Source organism: Metopolophium dirhodum, chromosome 5 (genome assembly GCF_019925205.1).
Source record: "Metopolophium dirhodum isolate CAU chromosome 5, ASM1992520v1, whole genome shotgun sequence".
Taxonomy (NCBI): Eukaryota; Metazoa; Arthropoda; class Insecta; order Hemiptera; family Aphididae; genus Metopolophium; species Metopolophium dirhodum.
The window spans coordinates 4,367,890-4,379,627 of NC_083564.1; the positions used below are offsets into that span (position 1 = coordinate 4,367,890).

The 11,738-nt window shown below is 30.5% G+C and overlaps 2 protein-coding genes across 2 annotated transcripts; one reads left to right on the plus strand and one right to left on the minus strand.

Annotated features, from left to right (window-relative positions):
* Positions 1–1,713: 1,713 nt before the first annotated feature.
* LOC132944442 (mitochondrial intermembrane space import and assembly protein 40-B) lies at positions 1,714–4,595 on the minus strand. Its single transcript, XM_061013771.1, has 3 exons — positions 4,162–4,595; positions 3,977–4,070; positions 1,714–2,465 (listed from the first exon to the last, which is right to left on the minus strand). The coding sequence occupies exon 3, from the start codon at positions 2,264–2,266 to the stop codon at positions 1,880–1,882; it is 387 nt and encodes a 128-aa protein (XP_060869754.1). The 5' UTR covers positions 2,267–2,465; positions 3,977–4,070; positions 4,162–4,595; the 3' UTR covers positions 1,714–1,879.
* Positions 4,596–4,703: 108 nt separating this feature from the next.
* On the plus strand, positions 4,704–10,605 carry LOC132944443 (uncharacterized). Its single transcript, XM_061013772.1, has 2 exons — positions 4,704–5,114; positions 9,231–10,605. Exons 1-2 carry the CDS (start codon positions 4,971–4,973, stop codon positions 9,429–9,431), a joined length of 345 nt encoding a protein of 114 aa, XP_060869755.1. The 5' UTR covers positions 4,704–4,970; the 3' UTR covers positions 9,432–10,605.
* The last annotated feature ends 1,133 nt before the right edge of the window (positions 10,606–11,738 follow it).

The window sequence follows — 11,738 nt, forward strand, 5'->3', positions numbered from 1 at the left end:
TAGAAACTCAAGACAGTCACCTATACAACGAAATGTCGTTGAGCACCAACTTACTTACCTATATGGTGGTCGTTTTGAAAGGATCTAACTATATTAATAACTATAAAATAATTACAAATGACAGTTCAAAAATACTTTAAAAAAAATTATTTTATATTTAATCATATTATAAAGATTTGCTAAATGAACATCAAACACCACAGATCATAGTAATTGGTAAGTCAAAGTGACGATTGCCATCGTTTACATAAATCCATAGATTTATTTTTTCTAAGCTACAATCGCCGAATGCTGAGTCCTTGGCCTGTGATTTTAATTATTTTTATTTAACTAAATTTCAGAGCTCACACCAGACCATAGAGTATTACTCTATGCACCAGACACCCACAAAAGTACATTAATTATTTTAAGTACAATTAAATAAAATAGGTATTAACTTTCACTATTTTACAACACTGTGATCTAAATTAATGTCTAATCAAATACTAAAATAGGAAATTCAAATCAGGACTCTGGAATACCTATAATGAAAAGATACTAGAATTACTAGTTTTACATTTTGCACGGACTTTCTTCTGTCGCTTATCGTTATCAATATGTAGTGGTTTAGAAAGATAACAACCTAAAAACTACGGACTTTACCACAGAACAGATGAAATTTAATTAATTCTGTGTTTATGCTAAGATATCTCATGGCTAAATATTTAGCCAGAGATATCTATAAACCAAATATATAATCCAATATTTATCCACCTTGCCTATAAGTGTATAGGTCTATATATTATGATAAACCTAACATGTAAGATCACAATATCGTGTGCAAGATATAACCATTGAGTATTGAGGTACTTAAACAATACTTCATTTAATTGTAATAACTATAATAGTTGTTTATCTAATATCTATCTCGATGCGTATAACTCACGGAATAAGATATAATTATGTTTATATCGTAATCCGTGGTGCAACTTAAAATGTAAGTTCTCTTGGCTAAAACTTTATTTGATTATCTTTGAAGTTCAAATTGATACAAAGATTTTTGACCCTATCATTGAGGATTAATAAACCTATGACAAAAAAAAAGGAAGTTTCAGGGTTTCTCAATCTTTTTTCATTCACAATTGACCGCTTTAAGTAAATGTCAATTTGTCATATTATTTTTACAATTAAGATAGAAAAGAAATTAAGAATCAAATCTTATAATAATACAATTTTACTTTTTCCCTGTACTTCACACAGGGCTACGCTCCCCTGATTTCCGCAAATTAATAAATCAAATGCTTTGAGAACAATTAACATGTCTGGTCATAGAATTACTATATTGTCATAAAGCTATAGGTTCAATCGTTGAAAAATATAATATAATAGACATTTAAATGTTTGTAAATCTGACAACAAATAACTATATTAGACTCAGTGTCTCGGTCCATGAAAGAACATGCCGAGGCCTGACCAAAATTGGTTTTTCTGAGCATCCCCATCGACACCCCGCCAAAGGACAACCAGTTTCAATAGCAGGGTAACACCGGGGGATGCACAGAACCGGCATGTCCTCTAGTGGAACAGAGTATAGGGCATTTCACTTACATTAATTTTGAAATAAATGGACAACCCTTTAATAATTAGTACCATTATTTGATTTATCTTCTGGCGTTCATATTTCTTTAATCAAACATATTTTGCGGAATGGTAACATGAAATGATTAAGCATGATTCATAAACCAAATAACAAATTCTTTGTTTTTACTAATAGAATATGTTGATAATAATTAATATGATTAAGTACACATAAAAACAAAACAAAAATATAAATTTAATACCTAAAACATCTATTTAAAACGAAAAAAAATTCTAAAACAGCACAGTTTAATAACAAATCTTACGAATTTGTCTCTTTATTTTTGATGGTTTCACCAGCTTGTTCTTCTTTATTTAAAAATTCCTCATCATCTTTTAAACCTTCTGTATATACTTCTGGATATTGATCCATGCAAGTCCACATAGCTGTGAACTTTTCTCTACATTCCATACCTTTAGGTTCTTCTTTACTATAATGAAAACACGTAAATGATTCTCTAAATTCAACCCCACAAGGCCCAGTAGCCATTCCTCCTAAACATGGACAATTCCAGTTGATGGAGCCATCTGGAAATATGAGACCCGGTGAGGGTTCTGGTGGTGATAATATGACTTTACTAGGTGACTGATGATCTTCTTTTGTGGCAAATATGATTGTATCTTTACCATCTTTAATTACTTGTGACATGTTTATAAGTTCTGTCTTCTGTGATGAATGATATTAAACACGAAGCACCACGATGCACGTTAAATGCAACAGTATTTGAGTTGTGGCGTCCAAACAAAGTAAGCGCTCCACGAAATTTAATGTAAAAATTAGATGGACACCGAATTATGCCTTTTCCAGCTTTAAAACTTAGTACATCAAAGTTGACACTCGATCCAAACTAAAAAAAGAAATAAATATTAAATTTTTTCCAAATAATGTAAGAAACATAAACACGTTCAACGCCACCCCTCGTGATTTCAGAAACGACAGAAAAAACAAAAACTAAAACCGTCCATACCTTTAAATTTAGAGTTCATTGTTAATACCCTATCTTAGTTTCAGAGTTAATTAAAAAAAAAAAAATCCAGTTTAATTATAGCATAAATAAATGTATAATTTTGTGATGTGTCAACGCGTCACCAGTGTATTGGAATAAGCTCTGTTGACGCGTATACGCGTCAGTGGCGTTGAAAGTGTTAAGGTTTGGTTTTGTAGATAAAACAATATAAAACATAATAATGAATTCATAAAATAGTTACACATTGTATATTATGAAGTTTATAAAAATGTTACTAAAATGATTAATAATTATGTGATTGTAAAATAATGTTTAAGTGTAGCATGTATAACCAAAAGTTAATAGTGCAAGTCTATTTAAATAAACTATGAAGTAAATTAAAAAATCAAGTAAATCATTAAACAAAATCTAGTCTATGATCATAGAATATGGTGGACATACCTAAATAAATAAATGTATTTAAATGAAATGTTTAATTAAATACATAAATTAGAAACAGTTTTAAATCTATATAGGAACATATAAGTTATAATTTCTAAAAATCTATACATTTCGAAATTTGACTGTTGGAAATATTTGAATAACATAATAAATTGTTGATCACACAGTGGCGTCCGCGGGGGGGGGGGGCAAACAGCCTGTTTGCCCCCCCCCCCATTGCCCATATTCAAATTACTTTTAAAAAAAATATTTATCATGTTTCAGCTGTCAACTATAGTAAGCAAGACATAAATTTCATATAAGTCTTACCAGCAATTTGAACTTTAAATGCTTATAAATAATAACCATGATATATATGCAACGTTAATATTTTAGCTACAATAAAAACTTACATAAGTATTACATTTTTAAGCTTTTAGACTGGATAAATAATTTTTTATTGACATTTATAGAAAAAAAAATTTAACTAATCAAATAAAATCCAAGTGAGGACAGTATAACCAAGCTGGTTACCAAACAATTTTAATAAATTTTCATTTTTTTTCCAGTTACTTAAAAAAACAAGGAGCATTTTCAATTTCAACATCCTAAAAGTACCAATTAGATCCATTAACATACATCAAAGTTTATGATCGGAGCATTTTTTTCTACCAGAAAAGTTGAGAAGTGACAAACATTTTAAAATACCTCAAATAAACATCTGTAATTATTAGACTGGACAAAATAAAAGTAAAATAGTAACTTATTTTCAAGCCCCTCCCATTGAAAAATCCTGCGTATGCCACTGTGATCACTTATATTGTAATGAATTAAAAATTAAAATGTCTTAGTGTCAGTGAAATGTCAAAAATACTGTGGGTGTAGAATGACTATCAGTTTGGGTCATTAAACATTGTAGAGAACAACAATAATACACAATTTAACACATATTAGTAAACATAATTTTGTACCTGGCCAAAAACTTCTTTAAGGGCTTCCTTGATGTAAAATGAAAATTTTCCGTCATTCACGTCAACGTTATCGCCTTTTCTATCGAGAACATTCCTAGACAATGAAATAGAATCGGTTAATATAAATACAATTTAAATAAGTAAATACTGATTAAGCAAGGGTTTACGATTCAAAAGTTACTCACAATGTGACTTCTAGGAAGTAATAAGAACACATAATCGGTATATTATCAACATTATTCTATCGTAACCTAACCTAACAGGACGTACTACACCATTACGGTCTACGATTGTATTTTGGAAAAAAAATATACAAAAAAAAACGGACACAACCTACACGGATGTGCAGAAGACGAGTGCACCTATTTAAAGTGCCTTACGCAAATGCAGCGGCCAGCGAGTAATGCACTATTGGCTATTGCACTATTATAAGTAATAATGCATTATCAACAATTTTTAATCGGGTTGGAACGTATTTGAGGTTAAGAGTTAAGACCTCAGAGATCTCAATCGTCGGGCGCTGATCAGTGTGGCCAACGGAACTCTGGCTGAGTGGCCGTGTCCGAGGGGTCCGACCTCCGACACGATCATTGTTAGCGCGCCACCGGTTGTCCGTCCGTCGTCCCGCCGCGCTATCAACGAGTTGCGTTAATTTTTTTTGAATGACAAAATAGGTATCATTTCGATTTTCGCTTCCAAGTTCCATTCGTCCCGTGGTTGCCGCCGCCGCAGAGTGCAGACTCTTGTTGTTATTATTATTTTTGTTGTAGTGCACCTACCCGCCACCGCGGTCGTCGTGTTCACACCATTTTCGTGTGCGTGTGTGCGTGTGCCGCCGTCTGCCGTGCCGATCGACCGATCTCGCGCAGTTCGCCGACGCTGCCGTTGCCCGTTGCTGTCTCCCGTCTTGCACGCGTGTGTATGTGTGGTGCCGTGCGTGTGCGTGTGCGTGTTGCCGTTTCGTTGCGTTTGTTGCCGACGACGACACGTCTAAATGGGAAGCGTGAACAACGCTGTCCGTTGCGGTTTCATATGTCGTCTGTGTTCGAAAATCGACAAGCGCGTTGTGCACATCTACGGCGAACTAGGCAGAAAATACAATTTGGTTCAAAAGATCAGAGACTATTTGCCCATAAAGGTAAGGCACACACACTCACACCGATCGCACCGCACCTCAGCGGTCGTTGACGTCTATATTTATTTTTATTTATTTTTTTTTTTACTGTTATTGTATTTCCGTTCTACGGTCGTGTTCGGACCAGCGGCCGACTCTCCGAAGTCGAGACGTCTTTTCGGTCCTCGTGATGAACGTGGTAGAGGTCGGGTTTGAAAAAAAATTTCGGGCGGCGATTTTTGTTTTTGTCGGCCCTATTGAATTTCGTTATTGTGTTTCGAAACGAGTATGACGAAATCTGTGCGCGCACGCGCGCTCGTGTGTGTGTGTGTATATGTGTAGTAATGTATACCATGTCATATATTATTATGCACATTGCACACGCGCGCGCTCACAAACACACACACACACACACACACGCCTGTAGGTTGTGTGCGTGTTGCGTTATCACCGGGCCGTTGCGATTTAGCACTAAATGTGTGTAGAAACACGTCTGTTTTTTTACGCCATCGCCGAGACGGTCGCGGGGGCGACGGTCTGCGTTTCTCGCGGGCCGCGTCGCGGTAGTTTTCCCGTGGCTTCGGCGTTTCCCGGCCCAGGGTTTCCACCGAAATTTTTATCACATTTTCGCGGGACCCACATTATTCCTCCGTCCCACCTTTGGTTCCGACCGACACGTCGCCTCCGCCGCCACCAACCTTGACCTCGGGTTTTTCGGTGAACTATTTTTTTTGTTGTTTTTCAGGGTTATTAAAAGTGTGTTACTTTCATAGGCGCCGAGGACGCTGTAGCCTTGACGCTCGATCTCCTTACGCGTAATATTCGATGGCAATATCACAATAATAATATTGTAACGCAAACGGTTGTGTACTACCTATAAAATAGGTACCCGTTTTCGAAATTTAATTTCTCCGCCCGCGCGTCGTGGTGTTAAATTTGGAATAGTAACTAATTACGCGTGCGGCACATCCACAATGTGTGTGTCCTGCCCGGGATAGGTAGTAGTAGCGTACCATACGACAAGTACGTCGGTACCCACATGGTGTGTGCAATTTCTTAAGTCTACTTGCTGTCCACTTTTTTTTTTTTAGTTTCGATTTCAAGGTCTCAAACAATATCGGCTTTCTAAGTGAATTGCTATTTTTTTTCTTTCAATTTTCGTTGTATTATTTAGGTGCAAATTATTTGATTGCAGTTTAATACACGTTGAATTGGGAATAGACATTTTGATGTCCTTTTTTAACATTTTCCATGGTCCATTTGTAACCTTGACCCAACTTTACCAGATTGCCTACTATTTGGATATATTTTAAATTAAAAGTATTAGAAAATAAGTCAAGGATATTAAATTGGTTACACTATTGAAATCATACAGATTGTATGCAATTTTAACAATGATTAAATTGGTGATGTCATATTGATGTAGGTACTGGACGATTATGAGATAAAGTTATAATATTTATCAATATACTTACCTTGTGTAATTACCTATATACCTACATACAATTATTTTATTTTAAAATCTTGATTAACCATAGTTATTGTAGGTACCTATTAGACATTATCTTAACGTTGTCAAGCTCAAAATCAAATCATGGACGAACTATTTCCTTATTTATTTAGAACTATAGCATACAACGATAATTGATTTTTATAAATTTTATTTCTTGGATTAGGTATGTAAGGTTAACCTAACTTAACTAACCTATGTAGACTAGAATTTAAATATTCATGTTTACTCTTTACTTTTAGGTATCTACCTATTATTTATAGAAATTAATTTAAATATAGGTACCTACTAATATATAGGTATTTATATTTATTGAAATATTTTCTTATTTATACTTAGGAAAAGTATTCTTAATAACACATACCTATTTGGTCTTGAACCATATTAAATTATTTTAACATTAAGAAGACTGTTTGATTGTGGGTTTGACAATTGTCAATTATGTTTTTTTTATTGTTTAGTTTAATTGTTTGTGATAACAATAACATTCAAGTGCCCTTGATTTGTAACAAATATTTGATTATTTACTACCATCTCCCATAGGTACTATCTAAAGTTATACCATTTTGTTGCTTATTTTATAATATTTTAAATGAGACATATTTAAATAAAAAAAAGTAATATTTATCAATGAAAAACTTAAACATAAATCATAGGTTTTTATAAATTAAAAAGAATGTTATTGTCATTATTAATTACTTAGTATTGAATTTTCTTAATTTTGGTTACCTAATGAAAAAGATTTGTGGGTTTGTTCGATACATATTGCGTTTATTGATGAATCATAATTTTTAATAAATCATATTTATGTACTCCAAATACGTAGATTAATAATACCTAATGCATGTATCAAGTTCATTATCATTACTTTTAAAATTAATACCTAGTTACCTGTTATTTAGGTACTTATTTACTAGGTACTCATTAAGTATCAATTAATTTTAAAAAAAAATGTAACTATAATGTGTTAATACATGAACTCACACGTATTGTGTAAGTGTCAATGTTTAAATGTGGTAGAAAAATTTGTACCTACCTAATTGTTATTTTAATAGATTTTTATAAAGTAATTTGTAAATTTTAATTAATTATGGTATTATTCTACATACTCAATACTAATTGATCACCTACTAACAAATTAAGTGCTCCAACAATAATAACTGTATTGTTATAGGTATCTTTAAACATTTGTATAATAGTAAAAATATTATAAATTATACCTATGTATAGAATCATTTACCAAGTTTAACTAGTTTAAAAACTAGAGAAGTGGATAAAAATGTAGTGTTGGAAATTTTTGATAAAAAAATTCTTTATTAACTATTTAGGTACCAAACCTACCAATTTAGTGAATTTCCCCATTAATTTTACGTCTCAGATATCCCATATTTAAAAATATATTCCTATTTTTAAATTTATAGAATAAATAATTAGTTGGGTATATAAATTCTTTTGAATTTAAATGCCGTAAATTCAAAATTCTTGACCTATTAACAAATTAAATGCAGTATTTATAGATGTTGAGGAATATGAATGAATCTTAAACTGTAAAAATAACAAATTCTTTTTTTTGTTTTATTGATTGCTTGTTAGAATTCATACTAGTGTTAAATGTTTTATAATTAATAATTTACTTTCTTTGAATAAATGGTATATGTTTTATATTTTTTTTTATACTTAATACTTGGATTGAAAAAAAATTGTGATCATCTTAGTAGCAAACTATAAATAGGTAGTAAAGTTGTGGTACGATTTATTAAGTAAATAACAACTGAATCTATTGATCAGCCATCCTTAAAGTTCTAATTGCTAAACAAAATATTGGTATCTGATTAAACAATTCAGGATATTAGATATTTACTATCACAAGTACATCATTTGTAATGATATGGATTATTTATTTAATATTTTCATATTTGTTTATAAAATATTTAAATTATACTCTGGCGTGCTGGCCGACCAACATCTGTTCTTCTACGCATCACCATGCAACATTCTACCATAGGCGAACCGGTTTTGATATCAGGATGACATGACGGCCGGGGGCGGGGAGTGCGCAGAATCTGCGCATTCTCTCACTGGACAAAGTATACATGAGCTTAATTGTAAAAGTGTAAAAATGAATTGATTATTATTATTACAAATAAAAAATTTAAATTAACTAAGTGTGACCTTTTTTCGTATAAACTTTGTTGTTTTCAATGATATAGTGTTCTATATAACTATACTACAGTATCAGCACTTTAAAATATATACAAATTAAATTATTCCATCATCTCTAAATATCATTAATTTATTGTAAAATATTTGTGAACTTATATGTACATGTTCACAGTTCAGTGATGGAGACTCAATATACTTAAAATAATAGGTACTATATGAAAGGATTTTATAGTCAAAATAGTGCATTGTTTTTAGTTATACACTATACCTAAGTAAATCTGTTAAAAAAATATAAGGAATTAATTCTTTACTATATCTGACTATGGACTTCTTTATAAATAATTTTATTCTATTCGGGATATTTTTATATTACAGACACTGTCTTTCTTGTTTTCTATATGATATTTATAAAAAAGATTATGCTTGGTCAATAATCTGGGACAAATGAATGTTTTATTCTGTTTTAGATTAAATCTTCTGATGGTTTGCCGCTCACATTATGTGTATCATGTGTTCAAAGATTAAATCGCAGGCACACATTACAAATGGCGATAAAGCACAGTACTGCTCGTATAGTATCTCGCACCACAGTAGAATCTACCACCGGAAGAGACGAGTGTAATCAACGCCAACAAATACACCTCAGCTCAGCTGTACAGTCAATTTGATTTTCGTCTTCTTTTATTGTATATACCTATTTTTTTTTTTTCAATGAAGACTGTTATAAAAATTGAGTTCAAAACACATGAGCTGAATAATGTTATTCAAATTTGTCAAGTCTCATCAGTGAATTACTAAAAGTGTTTTACTAACGGTTTTTATTAGATTTAAGTTGAGCAATAAGGTTATTTAACAAAAATTATTTTAAGTATATAATTATATTTCTATGTATAACATTAAAAATACCTAAAATAATTTATTTTTGATTGTATGTAAGTTAATTTTATGTAAGCTAAAATGCTTGTTTTGTTTAAGAATAGTGCTGATGTAGACCTATTAGTAATATATTAGGGGTAGTCAAAATAAATATGTTAATAATAAGTAAATGTATAGATATCCAATCTACCACTGCATTTGACAACTATGCATTTTTCAAGTATCATATACAAAATAGGACATAGAAAACCAACAAAAATGTATTTTATATTAATAATTGAACATAATATGTTATATTATAAAGTTATTCATGTTCAATTGAAGACTTGAAAAATGCATACACATTATCATCAATTTTTTTTTCTTATAATAGTTTCAATTATATTTCAAAAAGGGGTTACTACTATTGTTTACTAAACCACCAACGTATTTAAATAACATGGCGTGCCATTTGTCTTTAATTTTATGTTAATTTTTAAAAGTATTCACTTTATATAATTTGAAATGAACTTTTCCTGATCTCAAACTTATGGGAAGGTTTTTAGTACAGATTTGTTGAATTTTTTAACATATTGAATTTGACATCCCAATAAATATTAATTTTTAATTGATTTTTTTAGTAAAATCAGTGCCTATAAAATTCAATTTAAGTATTAATATTTTATAAAATTTAAGTTTATATTTTACTTTGTAGATCTAGAAAAATAGTACAATAAGTGCAATATGAATTGGCGCTGAATAAAAAATTGTTTGAAACTTTTAATTTATTATGTTTTATGATGTACTTCTTTTTCAGAAATAGTAATTTAACAAAATTAAAAAAAAAAAATTTTTATTGTGTTATGTTTTGTAAAAATTTTGAACTTCCATTAAATATGTTTATCTTCTTGTTAACTTGACCTGCAATATAAATAATTGTTAAGATGTGAAAAAGATAGTATTATAATTTGTCATTTGAAAAACTTATATTTATTTGCATTTTATTTTTTTAACACCGTTTTCAATCTTAGTATAGTTTAAAATAATTAATAGGACTGGGAAACTGATAGGTACTCTATACAATTAGTGAAATTGCTTTTAAAACAATCTAGAAATCAAACTTAAAGAACCGCATACAACATTTGAATATTGGTATAAAAAGAAAATATTTTCTGAATTAAATTATGTATTGGCTTAGTAAGAAATAAGCTTAGTCGTAGATTGCTATGATTTTATAAAACAGATTAATAATTCAAAATAGGTGGTTCTAAAAATATATAGCATATATGACATAGTGTTATATTATGATTATCTTAAAAAACTAATGAAAATTGTCATATTTCTAGTGCCTATCTGGTCGAATAAAATATTGAAGATGTGAGCTGATAGATGTGACAAACTATGGACATACAATATTTGGTAAAATCTTTATAGTAAGCTTCAAAATTATGAAACTGGTAAAGTGGGAACTGTAAACTGGGTGGACTGGGGGGGAGGTGTATCGTATATTGCTCAGTTTTCCTAGAACATAAGGTATACTGAGTACCTACAAGTAATCGGTAATATTGTTAAATGGTTATCAGTCCCCTGACGTAGTGTGCTAAAGGCTAAAGCACACTGGTGCATCCTGCCCCATTGTAGGGAAATGGTAATATATCCCTAATTTAAATTGTACATTGGCATTCTTAAAATGTACTATCTTTATATTTCTTATTGCCTATTTTATAAATAAAAACAATTTGGTACCAAATTGAATTAAAAATCAAAAAGTTTAAATATATATCGTGTTTTATGTGTAGGACTGAAATAGCCAACTTCAATAAAAGACTTCCGATATAGATTTCTTCTACATAGTGAATATACAAATTACAATAATTATTTATTAGTTTATTACATTTTACGTTTTTTAGTAATTGTATTAGGTTATTATTAAGGCTATAAAAGGTTTTGTTTTTACAAAAATATTATATTATATTTAGCTAATGTTTTAAAATCTCTATAAATCTAGTGTCAAATAATAATATGTATTTATAATATACGTGTAGGTACTGTGTAATATTTCAACATGGAATGAATAAAGAGAAGGCTAGTGGTAATGTTTAAATAATAAATAATATACG